Raw genomic sequence first — 23565 nt, 5'->3', positions numbered from 1 at the left:
AAAAATCTTATACAGTATTTCTCAAGAAAGTCATTTAAACTTTTAGAATGTATTTAATCAAAATATTGATTAAATATTATATATTATGAACTGTGTACTGTGTGAAACCCACAATTTTGGGAAAGCTGGCTTATGAAAAGTTGATATAGCTACAATATGTATATATGACGAACTTATGTAGCTGCTGGTACAGTTACATTCATTCTTACTGAATTATAGAACAATATATGGATAGTACATAATCTTAAAGTTATTAATTTAATTTATATTGAAATATAACATAGATCTTATATACCAACACTGTATTAGTTATGATAGAGATATGTGTTTACATCATATTATTTAGAAAATAATATGCACATATTATTTCAAAGTATTCTAATATTAAAGATTCTAATATTATCTAAATGCAACTACAAATAAGATTGTCAATTTTGACGACCAAATGGCGTTTACCACTTCCAAAAGGGACTATATCAATAAATGAGATTATGGGACTACGATCCAATTAGTATTTCAGAAACTAATGCACTGTATTTCGTACTGATTGACCCATGGACCCGTCTTGCAAACTATTATACTTAAATGGAAATAGTGAGACGTATTTGGTCAGAATGTACCTTATGAAATACTGAATAATTGAATTTATTAAATTGAAAAATTTAAAGGGCGGATGTTAACAGTTTATTATTATTGTAACTCTATTACTTGGTTGTAATAGATCCGTTTACCTTTAAAGTCATGTTAATAAATATCATGAGTGCTTATTTCCCTTTTAACACGGAAATAAATAAAAATATTTTAGCATAAATTACCGGATTTTCAATATTATAAAAGTGCTCTTCTCTCAAACGATGGTGAAGAGATCGTAAAAATATTCAAATGAGAATTAATAATCAAATTTTTATTCAAATGAGAGGAATAAATAAATTACAGTATGTAAAACAAGCATATTTAAAAATAAATAAAAAACAAAAACTGGCTTCTTTCTAATGATATATATAATATATATAACATACATATATATATATTTAAAAAGGAAATTAAATAGCAAAATAGCGCGGCATCAAAAATAAATTATTAATAAAATAATCAGAACAAAAAGAAATGTTCTTTAAGTAAAAGTGTGTAGAATACCACTGAATTTTTATTAATATTAATATTAAAAATAAAATAAAATTCATTTTTCTTTATGAAATAATTGATAAATGGCATTACAATAATATTAATACCATAACGAAAATTTAAATATAAAAACTATAGTGAAATATATTGTTTTACTTTTTGTTTTATTTAAGTGAGCCCTGCCCTACCTTAGATTAAAAAAATAAAATTTTTAAATATTTAATGAAAAATATGTATGTATATTTTAAAACCATTTTTAGATATATTTGGCAAAGCGAACTAAAATATTTAAAAATAAATGAAACTATATATATTAGACAGTTTAAATAAATAAATTAATATTATTTAAAAAAATTTGTTCACTATTTTTTGTGAATTTCCTTACAACAAAAAAAAAAAAAATTATAAAGAAAAAAAACTAACATTTTATACGCAATTTTTAATAATTTTCTATTTTTAATTTTATTTTTAAAACTCATTATTATATGTAATATTAAAATAGTAAACAGCAAATTATTATTTAGTGAACATTTGCAAACAGCTGAAAATATTATTAATAAATGAAAAACAAAATTAAACATACGAAAATATAATAAATACATAAATAATTATTATATATGAAGTATATGTGTAACAAAAGCTAATTATTATATTTGTTTCAAATATACAAAAAACAAAAAAAAACATTATTACATGATTAATAATAGTATGATTCCAACATTTACTTACATTGCAAAACGTGAATTTGTAAGCAGAAAATGAAAATTTTTGCTGAAAAGCAGGGAAAGAAGAGAAGTCTGCTGAAAAAAATTTATAAATTAAATCGTAAAAAAAATGAAGAAAATAAAAATAACAAAAACATTACATTCTATTCCAGAAACGATATGCTTTTTATTTTATAAAAAGGTTTTATATATATAAAAAAATTCTTAGACGTCGTTATACATATTTCATGTAGTTCTGGCAGTGGCTCGCAGACCGGCGAACCACTATCAAACCGCGTTATTAGCAACACTGCTTCATAAAATATTGTGATATCATCATAACGATATTATTTGTTAAGGCCTTACAATGCGTTTTGCAAGGACTGATAGAGCTTGCTACCGGCTCTTGCGAAACAAATTGAATATTTTATTGGCCCTGGTTACATACATTGAATATTGTTCCGGTCCACAGTATGTTTTGGGCTGAGAAACACTACTGTAAGCAATTGCTGTTATTGAGTAGAATAGAATATTAATTATTACGGCACTGGTTACTAAAGCGGAGGGGGCCACATTATTGTATAGTGTATAATAAAGTGAAACAGAAGACAGTATTGTTGTAACGGAAGGAGATCTATATTGCAGGAAATATGAAATGAAGTACAACACACGAACACATTTGATAGAATATGAATTATATAGAAGATAACTAAAAAGATGAGGTGAATTTTAGGTTATGACATGGATGATGAAGGGATGGGATATATTTGAAAGTAGGTTATATATAAGTGAAGAAACCTTGTCACTTTAATGGGTCTAAGACAAAAATCAATACGTTTTTGGTGTGTGGAACATGAGAATAGATGATCGACGATCTTACAGGTCGTATTGCATGCACAGCGTATCTATAATAATAGATGGTGGACATCAAAGCGAATAAAGTTGTAGTTAAGATTTGACGTAACACAAAACAGTCAATTTTTCGAATAAATGTCACCTGTTTACATTCCTATTGGGGATTTCCACAACTCTTCAAAAGAAGTCTACTCAAAAGAAAGTGCACCACTTCTCTGTTAACATTTTTATTATTTATAATATAAAGTTATATACGTATATATAAGTGCACCACTTCTCTGTTAACATTTTTATTATTTATAATATAAAGTTATATACGTATATATATTTTATACAATATATAACTTTCATTTTTACTTAATTGATATACTTAACTGATCAAAGCTACTTAGTTGAGCTTTATAGTTATACCGTTTCTAAAGAAAATTAGCAATAATTTGAGGCCTTAGAAAATAAACAAATTACATTTCTTTAAGTAACATAAGGTGACATGTGCAAAACTAATACATTTTTATACAGTATCCTGTCGTTAATGAAAACTCTTCGGTAATTTGACAGGTATAGGAACAATTTATTAAATATAGCAACTTGTCTCTTTAAAATATCAAGTGCGCCCTCCTAAAAACATAGTTTGGTAACAAGTACATTATTATGCTGTTAGATACCCATGTGGCGTTACAGTGAATAGAACACTCCCTATTTATTAGTATGTCAGTCACTATTTTATGTGGCGAATTCCCGACTTCGTTACAATGAATACTCAAGTTAACTTCAGTAATAATCTCACCTATCCATAAATTGCTCTCACTCTACTCTTTCACACATCCTTTACCCAACTATGGTATTCTTTTCAAATTATTTGGCATATAAATCTTCATGGGCTATTACAACAACATAGATAAGAATTTTTTGTTAAATAATACTGAAGCAGTATTCCTTTCAAGATCACGATTGTTTAACAACGCAGTTTTCAGCAGAACTAAGACTTATACTTTTGAGACTGAAAGACGTTCTCCTCGTACATAAAGAATAGCCCCTATCGATTTAAGATCAGGATATAAGAACACGCTAAGCAGCTATTCGTCATGCATAAATCAGTCAATTGCCAATATGTGTCCGAAATGCAGTTCTATTCTACAAGAGGTTGTTCATTCATTATTATGCCCGAATGCGTTCAAGAATTTCAGACCTAATGATTTATGGATGTGGCTTGTTGTAGTAAATATTCCTTCACCTGGATACAGGTAAGATTCAAGAAACCTACCTACTTCTTCAGTCTTTTTTTTATCTTACATCATATCACTTCGGCACATTCTAACCATTGTGTAATGTCTCATCAATCCTTTATCTACTAGGATTTGGGTCAAGTATGAATACAACATTTTGTTATTTTTGTACTTTCAAACAATTTCAATATCAATGTACTGTCCGGTGTTGAGTTTCGGCGGTACCTATGACATCAAGCATGGAGCATATTTATAAGAGAACGTCTTCGATTGCTTTCGACTGATTTAATATTGAAATTCGTTAAATAACATAATTTGGTAGAAATTATTTTAAATGTTTTCTACACTTTATAGATTAAAATAAAAAAACACGAGATAATTTTTACTATTAGATTTTAATGATTTCATCCCAAATGTTAAACTCCACAGCTTACAAGCACTAATCTTAAGAAAATAGATCTACTTCTTCTTGGGCTTGAGAATGTTGTAGGCAATAATAAGGCCCACTACACCATAGGTAGCCTTTGCAACCTAAATAAATTATTAAAATAATTATTATTAAAATGCTTTACGTAATTAGAAATAGAAAATTACATTTGCACGTCCACGCATGGTTGTGCCATTGAAATGCTTGGACAAGCCGGTCAATTTTGCTTCCTCAGCTGCATCACTAGCTCCAGCCATTTCTTCAATATATACAATAAAATAATTATTCAAAATTGATTTTATACCATAAATTATTTATGGATCCTACAACTTACTTTTTCTTTGGGGTTCTCTCGTAGTTTGCTACTGCCAAGAAATGCAATGGAAATGTCAAATTTTCGAGGTTAGACTTATGTAATTTCGTAAATGATTTTCGAACAAATGACAGTTCGAAAATTCATTCCTTCATTGGAAGGCGTATTAATTTTAAAATATTTTATAAAGATTTAATAAAATTAATATTTATTTGATAATAAGATATATGTCGCATAATAAATTTAATTTTAATAAATTTAAATTTCGTTTAAAACGTTTTGTTATTATAATTGTAAATTTTTTTACTTTAAAGAAATGAATTTCTATGTTTTCGGATAGACTGTATTATCGACACAGTCGTATAAAAAATAACTGCCTAGTTTTAGGTTCAATGGGAATTGAATGCATAAAATAAATACATATTTATTAGACAGTAAGGATGGAGTGATGAGGTACAAGCGGCAGTTTATCTTCCAAAAAGGATCAGTTATGTGTGCGTTATCTTGTTAACAAAAGCCATGGTTTTAAGTCTTTACGGCAAGCAATTAAGTTAAAACACTTTGGGCTTCTATTCCCAGGGAACCCTATTTTGAACCATATAATCATTCATCGCTTTAATGATATTTCAAATGCCCATATCAGTGATATCGGACAAATGGTTTGGGAATGAAGGTCATAGAATGGATGTGTATCTTCTGACGAGTGTCGAGTAGTGACAAAGTAACTGGGTAACATGTTTATTTATATGACAGTGAATGTTGAAGGGAGCTACTAATGGGACAATATCCCATCTGTACACTGGGTGTGCTAGATATCAAGTGGAGAACAAGCCTCAGTTCTATTCGACTCATATGCGGACTCATATGTCATACGTGTAGTTAAAATATGTCTCTTGCGCCATCTTTTGTTGATCAATTTAAAATTTGCTATAAGTATGACCGATTGACTGAAACTTGAGGGATTCCTACATTTGTTAAGACTGATATAAAGAGAAGTAGTATGCCACTTCTGGCCGATTTAACGTGTTAAGAGTTGCCAGCAATATTTTGAAATTCATTTAATAAAAAAAATAAATATAATATATAATAAAAAAAATGTTATTTTAAATGTGAATGTAATAACTTATACACTACTATAATACTCAGACAAAATAGCCTGCAATGTCTCCAATACCATACAGGGTCACATTGACGTGCTTGTTCAGTATTTTAAAAAGTGGAAAATAAAACTGAACGCAGAAAACACTCGGGCAATTTTTATTACCAGGAAGCGCCGCTAAGCTCCCAGAAAATTAAAGGTAGAAGAATAAGAAATAGAATGGGCCGATACTCTCAAATACCTAGGCATAACCTTTGATAACTAGCACTCCTGGAAAGCTCATTTCAAGTCCAAACGAGCTCAAGCTGCCCGAATATTACACTCCCTTCACCCGCTCATCAGCAGCAAAAAGCTCAACATAAAGAATAGAGTTAGCATATTTAAGCAAATTATTAAACCAGGACTACTCTATGGCAGTATAGCGTTTTGCCAAGCGCCAAGCTCAACTTTAAAAATTCTACAAAGAGGGCAAAATATTGCCTTAAGAAAACTGGTTAACGCCCCATGGTATGTAAGAGGAGCTGATATCCACAGAGATCTGAGAGTGGATTCAGTTGAAAAATACATTAAAGATCGTGCTCTGAAACTGTTCAATACAATTGACAGTCACAATAATCCAACTCTCAGTATCCTAAAAATACAGCGAAATTTGATAAACACAGGCAGATACAAAGACATCAGATCCATCATCTTATAAAGCCCCGTAAAGCCCCGTATTTAGTGTGACTTAAAACTGTCCACAAATAAAATAGAGTAAAGGTGCTGTTTCACCAACTCAGACATCTGAATATCAATAATATAAAAAACTATCACCACGAATTATGGGTGAAAGTAATTATAAAATGTTCGCAAATATTAAAATCAAAAGACAATCCAAAGGTTTTCATTGAGTTAGAACAAAAATACTGAGTAATCTGCCTGAGCAAACCGATTGGAATTTGGATTAAGTACTAATCAGTTATCACTTAACAAATATAAGTCCAAAGAAGGCTTATTTCTGTAAATTTTTTGAAAGGTTAGATTAATTAGGTTGGCTATAAGTTGCGTAAAGATTTGTTTGTCTTTAGTATTACTAGATAGAGCTACATCTTTATATAGATGTTGTAGTAGTAGTAGTAGAAATACTTAGAATAGCCACTAAGCATTTTTTGAGGATTTAAAAGTATTTTTGGACTAGAACTTATATGAAAATTAGATCTTTGCTTTCGTTTAAATTGCGCCCAAGGGTATCGTGAAGTGTATACACAGATTATATATCTGACCGGGTTAAATTATTTATATATCTCAAGGAATAATAAAATAGAATTAATAGTTGTGATATGTATAATAGTATCTTAGCAAATAATAATAATAACAATCGATGATCTAATCAACGAACTGTTCAGTGTTCAAAGCGAACAATGTGATAATCTATTAGTTGATCTGATCCATATTCTAGTTCAATAACTTTTTAGTTCTAACTTTTTTAAATAATATGATGCAATAGAAATAGAAAATAAACAACTGAGAATTTAAAGTGAAGCAGTGGAATAATATAAGTGATTGATGACTCATTAATTCGATAAAGTAATAAAGTTAACCATGTAAAATAGTTTTTTTAAAATTCTAACGTTACGAAATTAATGTGTTATTGGTTCCAGAAATTTTTTCTATATTCAGAATAGTATAGGATGAGTTCATATTTTTTTAAATTTGCTATTCTTCCTCTTTTATAATATGATAAAACAAGCAAAGGGTTCAATTTATAAATTTTTCGAGAAAGAAATAAGAGTACGAAATAAAAGTAAGACGTTTGTTATTTTATCACTTTATAGAATACTGAATTACCGAGCTATATCTGAATATCTTTATTATTATCACTTTATCGATTACTGAGTTATCGTGTTACCTGTTATCTGAAGTACCGAGATATCTCAATACTTGCAATATTTTACAAAATAATAAATATTGATATATGAAACTACTTTTATTTGATATTCGATCTGAACAGCTAATAACATTAATATTTTATTTATATAAATGACAAGAAAGTCCATTAACGAAATTATCATAATAACATTTATCACAGTAATATTGAAATACTGTGTTGAAAAGTGTTCTTTATAAGAATGGATACCAATGTTTTTAAGATCTTTTGTTCTAAAATACATTGAAGTTCAACAGTCAATTTTAAAAGATATTCGGATATACAAAAATAACAACAGTTTAGGGATTACTGGCATAAATACTTATCATATACATAATAACATAATACAAGTATGTAGAACTAATCACATATATAAGTTATATCATAGACAAATATTATTTTTTTGTCTATGGATCTTTATAACATAAAAGGATATTGCTATATAGATATTGTCTATGGTTCCTTTTTTAAAGGTTTTTTTAGAACGTTCTTAAATAACTTAATAACTTGCTGTTATTAACAGGAAATGATCTTAAAGCAGCCTATATAAGAGTAACTGAAAATGATAGCCGTAACAATAATATTACATTAGAAGAAGTTTTTATGTACATATATTGATAATGAATTTTCATAACAACAATAAAATGAAACAGAGTTAATGTTACATTTTTTAAATATAGTTTCCATTATCTGTCATATATTAATACCATTTCCATTTCCATTGATTTATGGATGTTGCTCTCTCTCTCTCTTACTACAGTAAATATTCCTACACCTGGATATAGGTTCAATTCAAGATCCCAACCTACTTCTTCAGTCTTTTTTTTGCCTTATAGTATATCACTTCGCCACATTACTAATATATGGGCTTTGCTTTCTGGCTTAGATAAATCTAGCTCGCTACGTATTCAGTCTATTTGTTCTCCTCTCTCCACTGATTACGGGAATAAAGTTTTCACAATGCTGTAGAAATCTTCTCCATTCATTCCTAAGAGGTGGTTTAGTGGGTTCAAGTCTCACACGGTGGCTTTCGATGCTTCCACATACTGTCAAAACACAAAAAAAAAATATTAACGACAGTGCCACCAATACACAAAAAACAAACTTGAATCGATAAAAATACACAGCGCGCGAAATTTCAAACGACTCGTTACTTCTTATTATACACTATATATAATTTAAAATTAAAACTGCAAAATATTTAATATTTATTAAATTTATTTCTTTGTATTTATATATTTTTTTTTTTTGCAATATTTTTATTTTATATTATTTATTATTATTTTTTTTAAAGAATAATATTCATTGTTTGATTTTTAGTTTGTTATTGTGTGTATCTCATTGTGTATATTATTTAAAGCTAAAAATGACAATTATTTAATATATTTACAATTTTATGTGCCTAAAATGACTTGGATTAAATAAAATTATTTACTTATAATAAAATGTTTAATGTGTCTTTTAGTGCTTCACTTCATGTTAAATTTATACAAGTTGAAAATTTAATAATAACACAAATATAAACAAATCCAATATTAAATAAAGAAAAACACTGGTACAAATAGAAATAAACGTATAAACCCTTTTAATAAAACTTAAAAAATATTAACTAAATTAAATCACAATTAGAGCTTGAAATAGTATAAAAAATTAATTTTATAATTATTATTTTCGATTATTAAATTAATTAATATTATAAATAACACATTATTAATTCAATTAATTTTTATTTACACTTTTAATTTAAGCGAATTTTGTTTTTTTTTTCAATGAACACAAATATTTATAACTTTTTTTAGATCGTTGTGAATGTATCTAGATACTTTGTGTAGAGAAGTCCAAACATTTGATGTGAAAGTTCTGCTCTTAAATTTTTCGTTGTGTTCTATGGAACTCACTGAGCCAGTCGAAAATTTTTTTTTTTTAATTTAATAAATAAATAATTTGTAATCTAAGTAAACAATGAATTAATTTTGTTTTTAATAAAAATTTGTGTTGTTTTGCAAATAATGATGTGTGTAGGTATTTGTTGCATTAAAAATATTTCGAGTTGCTTTTATTGAAACTGCTTAAATATTTGGTTTGAGATGCTCAATTACTTAATTTAAATTATATTTATTATATTTATTAATATATATAATAACTGTTTTATATGCAACTTTTTTACAATAAAACATCAACAAATAAATTTCATCTATTTTCCGTCATTTCCTGTCGTCGCTCTTCCTTAATTCGTTTGGCTTGTTCATTGGCATTCATCGTAAGCTTTTCTTCATTATCCTCATCATCATCACAACATATATCGATTTCTTCTTTATCACATTCATCATCATCATCCTGTTCGGCTTCTCTATTTTCATGTTCCTGTGCCTGTTTGGCTGCCGAACTTTCTCTAAGGCGTTGCATCTCAGCTTCAGCCAACAATTGTTGCTGCTGTTGATGTTGCTGATGTCTACGTTGTGCTTCTGCATGTTGCTGCTGTTGTTGGTGCAATTGTTGCAAGTGATGTACATGGTGTAGGTGCTGCTGTTGATTATAGGGATGATGTTGTGAGAGTACATGCTCTGGATTACCATTTAATCCAGCATAATCATTTGGACCAAGTGCACCAGCACCATGTACCTGTTTATGCTTGGCAGGTGCATCGAAAAGTAATCTTGAGATGGAAAATGAAGATATGGGTGAGTTATGTGTACTACCCGCTGAGTATGAAGTGTTGGTATCATCGGAAGTTGGCGTTTCGCGATCACTTTCATCTGATTTTAAGATGTCTGCTGCTTCTAGTGATTTCTTGTGCATGCCCAGGAGCCAAGGAGCAACGGATTCGTCTTCTTTTGCCGATTTCAGAATTGTTTCTGGTAGTGGCAACGAGTGACGAACCATTGCACCATAGAGACCATATTCAGCCATTTTTGTGCTATGACCCCAACATTTTTCCGTTTTACGCCATTTTGCTCGACGATTTTGAAACCAAACCTAGAAAGAAAAGGAAAAGTTTTAGTATGATTGTTTCTTTATTAAGAATATTTTAATTTATATAAAAAGGTATTGTATATAAGTATACAAAGAAAATAATTTGTGTATTTTAATTTTATTTAACCATTCGAAAGGAATAAAAGGATCTAACGAAGTTGTCAATAAGCGGATTAATACAAAATCTTTTATTTTTTCACTTCACTGTAATGAATGTTTTATTAATTCTTTAAGGGATGAGGGTCTGTTTAAGGAACCCTACTTTCCGGATTGTTTATAAAAATGTTCAGCACTGCAAGAAAGTAATGGATAGATTGGCCCATAGCAATGGACTATGTGGGCAGAAATGCATAAAGGGAAATGAAATACTAGATCATATTGCTGAAAGTGACATCTGCAAGGTAAATAACTGATGTACTTAGGCCTCTTCACGATATACAATAAACACATAACTAGATGAATATATGTTAGAAAAGACGAAGAAGGAATAAAACTTAAGTATCTGAAAAATCGCAGGAATCATGTACAACGGATATTGTGCGAATATATCAAATCTGTGTTATCTTTCGTTAAAAAAAACCTGCAGAATGCTAATAATATTTTAACAGTGTATTTTATAGTTACAATTTATAAGGATAAGCTAAAAACTACGTGCGGTGAAGTTTGCAAGAATTGTAATAAACTGGACGTCAAAGAAATCCTGCAGTAACTTATCAGTTTCTATCTGGCTCTTGGAAACTAGTATATAATTATACTTTTGTTAGGTTAGCTTCATTCTTGATGACATGTGAAATATATATATACTGTAAGGTTGCCAAATGTTTTATTTAAGGAATTTAAAAATTAATGTATTCGTCAGTAACCATAAGTTGATATGACTAAAAAATATAGTAAAGACTAAACGACGATATTTCTTATTAGATATATGGGCACTGTGTATCTGTAACTGCTTAATAATCAATTTTTTTAATAATATATTAATGGCATTTTTTTATAATATAACTTATTATAATATATCCTATTGTGATGTATGTTAGTGGCAGTCTGTGAGAATGTTAGATATAACTGAGGCCTCTAGTAATATTTTATGCTCTATGCTTATATATGAAACATGAACCGAATTTCTATTATTAAAAATATAATAAATATGAACTTAAGTTCTATTATTAAAAATATTAGAAATATATTTTAATATTAATATATATAGTATAAATATATATAATATATATAATAATATATATAATAATATATATATAATGTATATAATACTAATATTAAAAAATTAGAGAAATTATTTCAGAGAAGAAAGAAATGTGGAACTATATATGTATATATGGACATTGTCTATAGAACATTAGAGAACATAGTGTTGTATTAGAAACGATATTTAGATCTTATGTTAAGTGAGACATTAATCCATTAACTCAATCAATAAAATAAGTGTTCTGATAGCAAAGCATATTAGAGTTAGGAATAGTAACTTTAAATAACTATTCAATGTTTAATTATTTTTATATTACTTTAATTTAATAATGTTTTTTATGATAGACGTTGGTAGCAGTTTGTTACAAGGGAGCTATAACTCAGGCCTTTTGTGATATTTAGCATTTTTTATATAAATTTCTTTTCTTAATGCCACATTCTTACACAGTAATTATAATATTATATAAAAAAATTTATTTTAATAAAGTATAATGTAATAAATGTAGTTATAATAGTGTCCCCTCATTTCTTATTGAAAATATCAAAAAAAAAAAAAAATTTAAGGAAAAAATATACTAAATGAAAAATCATGCATAATTTTGCTTTTAATGTATTGTATTTCAATGAAAAATACACTTGAGAAAAATTATATTTTATATTTAAAAAAATCTTGAAATAATTCTGAAAGGCCTATAATAAAAGAAAACCGCGTACTTCGAGACGACTTAAACTACTTAACAACACCTCGTAGCAATTGGTTAAGAATATTGCACTTAAAAATGCATTAAAATTTTATGCTTGTACGAATTTGTCGAAGTCTTTGATTTTAAGTGGCAACTCTCTATAAAAAAGCAATTCAAAACTTCAAAGCTCTTTATTAAACAAAAAAAAAATGAAATAAAATAAATACAATATTATATATAAAAAAGGAATTATAAAATAATTGCTAAAATATTGTCGCAAAACCACCTTCAAGTCGCATTAAAAGGAAAATCATTTTACTACTTGAGAACCACAGCCCACTTTTTAGTACAAGTGTCTTTGAGGCTTTAGAGTTTAAAGGAAGCTTGAGGGTTTGGTGGTTAAAATCAAAATTTGTCTATTGTTAATTTATATGCGTTTGTCAGTCGAGTTTACACTGCTGTTTTTTTTGTTTTTTTGGTATGTAATTAGTATGTAATAAGCAACAAATAATTCAAGTGTAAAATTATTACTTCGAAACAAAATGGCTGAAGTTTCTAAACAAATCTTAGCTACACACACGCAAGTATGCGGAAAGAATGCACCGGCGTTCGCTACACACGTTCAAGCAGCGGGCGACTTATGTTGCTAAGTACTTTTGCAAGAAAAAACCGCAGAATACAGGATATATTATAAGTTTTGATACATATAAAAAAATGTTCGGTGAAATATGATTAATTTGGTTTTTTTTAGTAGCAATTAACCACTAAAGCAAGAATTGGAGGGGTGCAGAAAATATGTAATGGATGCTGTGTATAATTTCGTTCATTTTTTACTTTAAAGAAAAGTCTTAGCAAAGTTCTTTTTAGTCATTATAATTGGCTAACAGGTCTTAACAATATTATTTTTAAAAATATTAATTTATTATAAATCTATTATACGGCTTTGGATCAGTTGGTTAAGGAGCGCTGACTCTGAGATTCAAATTTGGCAGGGCACAAGTTCGAATCCTGCTACTTGCAGTCTCAAAAATAATTATTTACGAATAAATAAATACAAGAATTATTTCCAAGGCCACTGATGATGGGTATTTGGCAATACTCGAAACAGCTATACGGTCAGCTAAAAATTCAATTAATTAAAATGATATAATTTCCAAAGAGAGGACTTAAAGCTTAAAAAGCTCTTCAAGCGGACTTGTTAGAGCTGGCTAAGCTGTTTTTTTAAGAAAACAATTGAGCTTTATCAGATCACTAAGAAAAGAGTAGGGTTTTTACTTATACCTAATAAATATTAATTAATGGCTGGACGTTCAGCTGTTTCTAGAAGGGAAGCAGTGGATAGAAGTATGAGATTTCTAGCTAAGAGAGTAAGAATCTCGCACTTCCTTTCACTACTTTCCGTATAAAAAGAACTGACCGTCCATCCTTTAATTAAATATATACTTAAAATTATATCATAATATTAATATCATATATATTAGATAACTTGTTTGTTATTGTTACATATACTTGTGAAATAATTATTATGAAGAACTATTTTAAACAGCTTACTCATACATGAGCGATAGTAAGGCATGGTTGGTTGGTTGCAGTGGCGGGCCATTAGACAACTTCAAATGTACCTCAATTAGCGATTTTTTGCAGTTTTGATACCACATTCCTCACAAGAACCCTAGTATAGAAGAGTAAAGACTAAATCCATCCCGCCGAATTAAGGTAATTTAATAGATCTTTCATCTTCATCGTTGAGTAGTCAGATAAACTATCACAGAAGTATTTTCCTAAGAACCTATATCTTCTGAACGCTAAAGCCAGGTATTCACAGAGAAAATGTATTATTGTTTCTTTCTCCTGCGGGTTTCCACAACTTCTGTAGTGAGGGTTATGGGGAATACGCAATTTCTCTGCGTGGGTTCCTACACACCAATGACCAGTAAGAACTGCAGTAAGCCTTGCAGTGTTCACGCAATCTCTTTTGATGAGTTCCGAGAGTTTATTTTTGTTATAGGTGGGCCATGTTAACCTGGAAGTTGCACATGACTTAAGTGCTTTCTATCTGTTATTGGCAAGTTGTAGAAAGTAGAGGAAATTACTTCTTTTAATGGTCTCCAGGGTAATATAGTAAGGCATACTATGAACAATTTGTAGATGGAGCAATAATAATATAGGTGTAGAAAAATATGTAACACTAAATCTTCTTTCTTAACATTAAAATCTTTAACGAGCCTATGCTATCATAACCAATGAAGATTTGTGTCGGTTCTTCAAACATGTATATCTATCAACGCAGATTCCTGGTCCTAAATAATATTGGCACATAAATTATTTCATGTTCACACACGGGTTTATGAGATTCAAATTTTATAGTTAAAGTCACATGATAACATCTTCATTGTACAAATCTTCATTCGTAAATAAGTTACACAATCAATTTAAACTTTATGTTCAATAAACTATTAATCACGCGATTGCATTAACAACACTAATTAAGTATAATTATTTATATACGTAGGTATTCGTATACGTATACTTGGCTTGGCAACCCTAACTTCATGGCCAGGTAATTAGTGGCTCGTTAATCAAAGCTATGTTAATTACGAATAGCCTCATTACAATTTTAAACAAGATAATGACGTTTATCACCGATGGTGGTGTTATACTCGTATATTAAAAACCGCATTCCACGCATTATTTGCACATTAATCCGTACAAACAAAAGAATAAATAAAATTCAATTAAATAATAAGAAATAAACCCAGAAGCAAGGCGAACGAGTAAGTTTTTATTTTAAAATGAAATTTGATATTCAATTAAAAAGAATTCAACGAGTGACCAAATATTTATGTCCGTGTACATATCTGTGGCATGCCAGTATCCTTCTGGTGTTGTTGTTGTTGCTGCTGCTGCTGATGTTGGCAATACTGCATTATAGTAGATGCATTGTAGTCATATTATTTGGATTTTTAATTAATTTGCAAAGATATAAAAATGTAAAAATATTTTGGTATTATTTTAAAGGTTTTTATATTATTGTGTCCTGTTTGAGTATAAACTCAGAGTGTTAATATGTCATCTTTATTATGAGCAAACGACAGTGCGGAGGAGTGTTAATGTAGTGACACGTTTTTGTCATTTATCACACGAGCGTAATCCATATGACATTTATGTGAGATGAGTATAGAAGAAGTATATATACAATACATATAGTATATACCATCTATACATTAATAATGGATTTTTGTTTGCAATTTTTAATATTTTATTATTAAATTATTTATTATTATTTGATTTTGTTTTCTTAATTAAAAATTTTTGAACTAACTGAAAATGTTTTTAATTTGAAAATTTTTTGATATTAATTAAAATAGTTGAACTTTTCATATATCATGAATTGAATATTATTTTTCATTTGCAATGATAATTATAATAATTACAAAAAATACGAAATAAAATTCTTTAAAAATGTAAATAACTCTATAAAAATATTTTAAAATGAAATATTTTTTTAATGGGAGCCAAGCTATGAATTTTAAATACCAGAGTCCAATTTATAAAACCTATGAAACATATTTTTCTTTACAGGTACTGATATACTTCTGCGAGAAAAATAAAATTTTTTCATAATATAGTAAAATTATAAAATTATAATAATGCATACTAATATCTTATTGGTTTTTTTAGTTAAAATACGAGGGTCCTATCAATGATATATATGGAACATATTTTTCTTTACGGGTCCTACGAGAAAAAAATATTTTTTCATACTAAAGTAAAATAAAGAGGTTTTAGGAACAGTAGTGAACTACAACAACAAAAAATCATTTTATATTATTTTAATTAGTTATTTCGAGTACCCGCCAAATACCCATAATTTTTTTGAGACTGCAAGTACTAGGAATTGACAATTTTACTGTAGTAGGTTTACTTACAGAGCATTGCAAATCATGCTAGAAGATTAAATTTCCCTTTCAATTATATATGTAGCAGTTGTGAAGAGGATAATAAAAGTGTATCTCATCTGCTTTGTTCGTGCCTAGCACGGTCGCTGCACCACCTTACTATTGTAGGGTTCTCATTTTTTAAGGATTTTGGTCAGCAGCAAGACCTTCTATTAAATAGAAGATCTTCTATTATATTTTGAGCTTTGTCAAAGATGGTTTTAAACCTTTCGGTTTATCCCTTATAAGGTAGCACAATGGGTCAATAGGTCGAAGTAGTTCCCTTTGGATTGCTGGTACAACCTAACCAAACCTAACCTAACCTAGATTATATTCAGAGTTGGCACAACCGTTCTCACAAAGACCAGAATATACCACTATCTCTTCTAATAATAGTAATGAATCACTCACTTAATCTTATTCATAAGAGTTATCTCATCACTTTATATACAAATTCTCTAATAAACAGTTTAGAATAATATAAAAATCTATTTTAAATTCATTGGTAACTTTGTGTTGAGATAAGTTTGAGTACTATTCCACACGTCTAAAAAATTCCCATAATAAAATTTTGTAAATAAATTATAAAATATCAAAAATCAACGCCCACTTTAAATTACCATTTCAAAATTATTTTCAATTTTTTTTTTTTTAAATTCAAGTGTATTAATTTCGTAACTAATTAAATTAATGACACTTCTTTTAACTCTGCTATACCCGAAAACACGTAACCCAGAAGTTTGCAACATTAAACGGTCAATTTTCAATTTCGTTGATGACGTCTCGGGGGACAACTTAATCTTATGTTAAATTGTGTTGTGGAAAGTTCAACTTAATTTCACTAAACAAATCACAGAATTAAATGTGGAAAAAAGTATATTTCCCACAGACTCAAGTGCAATAGCAAAATAAAATATATTGTACTAAAAGCGTGTCTCAATTCTCTAAGGATTATAAAAATTTGTTACGTTACAAGTGGTTTTCAAAGGATATGGAAGGTAAACTGAAAGGACGAAGCAGTTGTATTTGCATTTATTGTTTACTCTACTGCAATCGCTATAAATTGTTTAGTATAGGAAAAAATCGTATAAACAGCAAATTAAACTGCTTGAGTTAACAGGACCAACACCAAACTAACATCAACAATAACACTTAACGCACTGCCTGACAGTACATTGTCAGTCGGTTTGCTCTGACAGTACATTGTCAGTCGGTTTGCTCTGCTCACACAAAATAATCCTGTCTCTAAGTCACATACTGTTGCAATTTGTAACAATATTTTCCTGCTATCCTTTGTTGGGCAAGAGTCAACCCCTCTTTTTTTCCGATTTTGGTTTTTTTTCTATTTTGCCCGGTTTTGTTTGCTAATCCTTAGTGTTTAGCATCATTTCAAGGGTGTTTAAATGATAACATTGCCGAACTGTCAAACTTTTCGGAAACGCAATCATTGTTCATAATGAGTTGATAAATGATTTTCTGAACTTCACAATGAGTGTGAATCTGCATAAATCAATGTGAACGCACGGGAAGCGTTCGCTTTTTATGAGGATTTTTTTTTCTGTTTTTTTTTTTTGGCAAAAATGCTAACAAGTGTAACGCATTTTTCAAAACATTTCACTTAACTGCATATTTTAAAAATTTTTAAAAATAATGTTTTTATTTTTTATTAAAATTATAAAAATCTGTCATTAAATTTCCACTTGAATTCAATTAGTTTTATTCTTTCTCCTCATTGTGCAATTCTTTTTAGAGCTCCTCAACTGTTGCATTAATATTCATAGTCTCTCTTGTTTAAATGTTAATTATATTATTTAGCATAATTTTATAATTTGTATGTTGTTTTAATTTTAACTATTTTATTATATCTTTTTTATATTTTCTTTTTCTGTTATTTAATTTAATTTTTATTACTGAGTGCAGAAATTTATGCAAATGATAAAAATAATTACTGATGAGAAGCTTTCGTTTTGAGTTCGCAAATTGGTTGAAAAAAATTGCACAAATTTCATTATGTCATTATCCTGTTAAGTTAAATGCTTTATATTATGAGTTTTTAAAAATGTTTTGCATATTGAAATACTCTATTATAATTTTTAATAGATTAAATGTGCTACGAATTTGTATAAAAACAACATAAAAAAGATATTTATTATATCTATATCTATGTCAATGAAAATCACTCTAAATTAAATAATAACACTGATAATTATTTCACAACTGATGTTTTAGTATATATTTTTTTGCAAAAGATATTTATTACTTAGCAAAAACAAATTTTTTTTTTGCTCTTAGTAACAGCATCTTATTAAAAGCGGTGTCTGTACCCAAAGTAAAATACATACCTAAATAATAATAATAATAATTACATTGTAAATACACAAAAGAAATAATAATAATAATACTTAAAGCAGATTTTGTATGGTCAGTCAAATTGCAATAAATTAATTAAAATTTTTGTTGTTGTCTTTTCATATCTCTTCGAACCCTTTTAACCTTTAAATATTTTTTTCGTCATAAGATGCTTTGCTATGGACAAATAAAATTAACATTCAAAAAATATCTTTAATACCCTTTTCGAAAAATCATGTTAAATAACTTTAATATGACGTTTTAAATATATTATATGAAGAGAAAAGACAATCTTCTAAGAAAAATATTGAAAGTTTAGTCTTTGAAGAGCCCGAAATGATAGAAGCATAATATAAAACAGGTCTGTCCAGACTAGATCTGATCGCGAGTCAATACAAATCATTGTATAGATTGGAGGGACGCAGAAACAAATACACACCATTATGTTAATGTTATATTTAGTGTTATTAATATATTTATTTTAATTCATATATTTGGAATATCATGAAAATAAAATGATGGAATTTTACCAAAATATACCAAAAAAAAAATGAGCGTAATTGTGGTAGATTTGTAGTATCCGTGCTTTGAACAGCTCTAAAAAACATATCATAAAAATCATCATAAAAAACATTTGTATTATTATAACCATTTGTAGTGCAAATTAAAAATAAAAGAAAACCGACCTTAATTTGTGTGATATTAGTGAGGTATTAGTGTGTTAGACATGGAGCCCTATTCTACACTGGCAGAAGAAGATGATAGAGGAAGAAGAATTGAGTTATTTGTTTATGAGAAAAGAATATAGTACACTACGATCCTTGAGAATTATTGTGGTGTTCTTTAAGAATATTTGCTAAACTTCGGCTTTCGACTTTTGATAAAATATGTGGAATGTACTAGTGGCATTGTGAATCCATGTTAAAAATCAAAGACTCTGTCTTAAAAAAGACTATATAATTTAAAAATTGTTTTTAATTATAGAGAATTATCAAACTATTTTAACATATAAAAATAATAGAGGGATCTATATATGACTAGAAAAAACAAACTTACATTTTCTAGAATTTTAAAAAACTAATATTCCTTGTAAATAAATAAATGCTAACAAAAAGGTAGAAATTTTATAAAAAAATAAAAATAAAGAATAGTACGGTGATCTATTTGGTACGTTTACATAATTTAATTTGAAAATGTACTGAAGTCTAAACTTTAAGCATAATTACATTATTACATCAAGGACTCTTACTTTATTGTGGATTTTTCGATCTAATTTTTAAAGAAACCGAAAGGTATTGCATTACTATAGAATATTCAACATCCGAGTAGCTAATAATTTCACAACAAGTGCATTACAAAATTGATTGATAAATAAATTTTTAAGTAGAATTTACTTCAAACTGGATATTGTTTTTTGCCTGCCATTCAATACATTTTGCATAAAAATACATTATCCTTCAAATTCGTTGAATTTCTAAGTAATGTTTTCAAAATTAAAATTTGAACATGCGGTGGAGTGCATTTTGATTTATATGATTTTTTTTTTTTCATTAATTGTTACATGATGCACCCCAAAATATTAAAAACAGTACCGATATATTAAAACAAAGTGGCCATCAGATATACATGATTATACATGACTAATTGCTAAAAATATAAGTGTCTAATTGTAAATGATTTTTAAGAGAGTACTTCAAATACTTTTGTTTTATATTCGATATTTAATTTTTGTTATTAAGAATGTCAAAAAAAATTGATTACAGTAATAAAAATTATTGTAAAAAAACATAAGTTCTCACTGGATTAATTGTGGCCTTTACTAAAATTTATATGATTATTATGAAGAACAGGTATATATGTACACAGAAATGATTAAATAGATTATATATATTAATGAAAACACATTTATAATAAGAATGTAGATTTATAAGGACCCAGCGATGTAGATTCTTAGAGACTGTATACAATTTTTACTGCCAGATTTTTTTGACATATTGCAACATTTAGTATTAAATGGGAAATTTTTGATATATTATTTGAAAAAATATAAGTCTTGTAAACAAATTAATATTATTATTAAAATGATGTCTATCTAATTTTTATTAAAATCTGGAACTCATATCTTATTAATATCAAAGGTTGTGTTGTATTATAAAAGAAAGTTTTGTAAAGAAAACCTTCTACAAAGTATTTAAAAATAATTAATCAGTGGTCCTTCTTAAGAACAATAGCAATAAATTCATGTATATTTATATATATATAAGTTTATATTTATATGTTCGAATATATATATTGGAACATATATATATATATACATAGGGAATAATATTAATGGAAATTATCTTAAAACAAAGTTGTCGTAATACTCTTCACATATTGCCGACGTGTTCACGTATTAATTATTGAATAAACAAGTTTATATGTTTAGTTTAATAAACTGCCATTAATGTAAATTGATAAATATTATTATTGGTATAACGAAATAAAAAATACTTCGGACTCAAAAACTCATAGATTATTTAAGAAAAAAGAACATGGCTAAACCATGGCTGAACCAAAGAAGTAGTTTTGCCACCATCGAAATTAGTGTGCCAACTAATTATTGAACTTAAAAGTTACTTACATTCATTCTTTCACACAAATATTTCAATATTAATAATAACAGTAACAATAGCAGTAGTCGTGAAAAAGGAGAAACGTAAACTGACTAAGAAATAACCAATAAAACACTTTCAATGTTAGGTTAGGTTGGCACATAGGTCCACTTAAGATCCGTATAATAAACGTAGAGGTTTAAAAATCACCTCAAACTTTTGGCAAAGCTTAAAATATTGTATAGAGGGAGGTTCTACTCGGGCCAAGATTCTCACAAAAACAAACCACTATCAAACTAGTTATGATACACTTTCATCGTCCTCTCTACAACTGTGACAGAAATAATTAAACGGGATTTTCGATCATTTAACCTAGTTCTCTAATCGGCTGTGATCCGTCAACAAACCTATCACAAGACTGATATCTTTAGAACTCAATTTAAAAAAGTGTTGATTTGTGTTTGGCGTATATGGTAGATCAATTTTGTCTAATAAAGCATATATGCATATAAAAAACTAGTTTTTCATACATTACTGACTTAACTCTGTTTAATTTTACTATAACTTTTAAAGTTTTAAATATAAATTTATGCTACTTAAAACCACTTAATTCTTCACTTTATTCTGCTTTCAGGTTCTGATTGAAAATTAAGTTTTTTTCTTGATTTTGCATTGGTAAAGAATATTCATTGAAGTGGCAGCACCAGACACAAGGCAGACAGGCAAACTAAAAACGGCAAAGTGTAAGTCATTTAACTACGAAAAATAATACGAAAAAAAACAAAACTTCAAAAAAGAAGTTGCACAGTTTAAAGAAAAGAATTTCATACGAAACACAAAATTACAAACAAACGCATGATGAGAAAATACGACGACACAATGCAGTAAGTTTCGTTACTGCTTCCTTGTAACAACAACACTAGAAGCAGCAGCAGCATCAGTTAAACAGTTTTTCTTAGTTTAAGGAATTTTCATAATTTGTGCGAAACTACTTTCACGTATTTGCATCTCTTTCGCGCAAATATCCTTTAAGCCGAAAGTAAAGTATGCCATTTACGTCAAGTTTACGTACACTTCTTCTTCTTCTCATCTGTTTTGTTGTTGTTGTTTTTAATTTGCATTGCCTCTTGCTGCCTGTGCTTAATACGTACTACTGCAGACAGCCATGTTTGTTTTTGCCGGTTATTTTGTGTTGTGTCTTTCAAGTGTTGCACGCACGCATGCAGCGCAAACTTGAAAATACACAAAAACAAGAAAAAAGTAAAATGAAATTAAAAAATAAAAATAAAAAAATGAGAAGAAAAAAATTTGCATTCAAAAAAAAGGGAAGAAAAGTAGCAAAAATGCCAGTGAGTTTTTTAATGGCTGCTTCAAAATTAATTCGATTTTAAAATATCCTTACTCCGTCCGGCCTGTCACAAACCCCCTTTAAAATGAATGCATAAACTAAATAGCACAAAGTACTTTTTAATATTTTTGAATTCAGGCGACTATTTTTTTGTTAGGTAAATTGAAGTACGCTGGTTTGTTTTTTTGTGCCTTATAGTACCTCTTTTCTTTCGTTGCATGCTGCATTATTGCCAATTGTACTTGTTAATTTCATTACAATGCAAATGGAAAGCAGAAAAAAATTATTTTTTTTTGTGAAAATGTTACCGCAGTAGGGTACTTTTAGAAGGCGTAGCTCTTTCAAGTAGTCGATATGATTTTTTTCTCGTATTTGCATTTATAACTTTAAAGCCGCCATCGTTTTTTGTTTTTTTTTTGATTTGCCTTCTATGTAATTAATTGGATTTGAATATGAGTGCATTTTAATGGCTGCAGTTGAGAGTGTTGTAAGGTGACAAAAAAACCAACCTTGTTGCTTATTTACTAAATATTTCATGAAATATTAACCACTTGAAATTGTTATGAAACATTTATTAAAATATAAGTGCTTCGGATAACGTATATCAGATAATTGCATATTGAAGTACTCACTGATTCTGACTGACGTTTATACAGTGTACACACATACACAAATGCACATACATACTACACTTGTGTGATTGTAGTTTTCGCAATTTGCAATTCAAAATATGCAAGTGTAAGTCAAGTTGACCTTTGACACATGCCAATTAATTTTTAAGTAGTGTTATTATGGCACTTGCAACATTGTTTGCTGAAAATT

General features: G+C 28.4%; 2 protein-coding genes across 2 annotated transcripts in view; both read right to left on the bottom strand.

The window, feature by feature from the left end:
• Positions 1-4286: 4286 nt before the first annotated feature.
• LOC119670149 (ATP synthase membrane subunit DAPIT, mitochondrial) lies at positions 4287-4753 on the bottom strand. The gene is made up of 3 exons (XM_038080302.1): positions 4672-4753; positions 4505-4596; positions 4287-4441 (listed from the first exon to the last, which is right to left on the bottom strand). Exons 2-3 carry the CDS (start codon positions 4592-4594, stop codon positions 4370-4372), a joined length of 162 nt encoding a protein of 53 aa, XP_037936230.1. The 5' UTR covers positions 4595-4596; positions 4672-4753; the 3' UTR covers positions 4287-4369.
• Positions 4754-9796: 5043 nt separating this feature from the next.
• The window catches only part of LOC119670142 (muscle segmentation homeobox-like), a 38261-nt gene continuing 24492 nt past the window's right edge, over positions 9797-23565 (bottom strand). The window contains exon 3 of the mRNA XM_038080288.1: positions 9797-10631. Coding sequence (XP_037936216.1) covers positions 9846-10631 — 786 coding nt within the window. The 3' untranslated portion in view covers positions 9797-9845. The remainder of the gene's footprint in view (positions 10632-23565) is intronic.

This window comes from Teleopsis dalmanni, chromosome 1 (assembly GCF_002237135.1).
Source record: "Teleopsis dalmanni isolate 2A chromosome 1, ASM223713v2, whole genome shotgun sequence".
Lineage (NCBI taxonomy): Eukaryota > Metazoa > Arthropoda > Insecta > Diptera > Diopsidae > Teleopsis > Teleopsis dalmanni.
The sequence above is the reverse complement of the archived record's forward strand: the minus strand, read 5'-3'. Positions and strand labels throughout refer to the sequence as shown.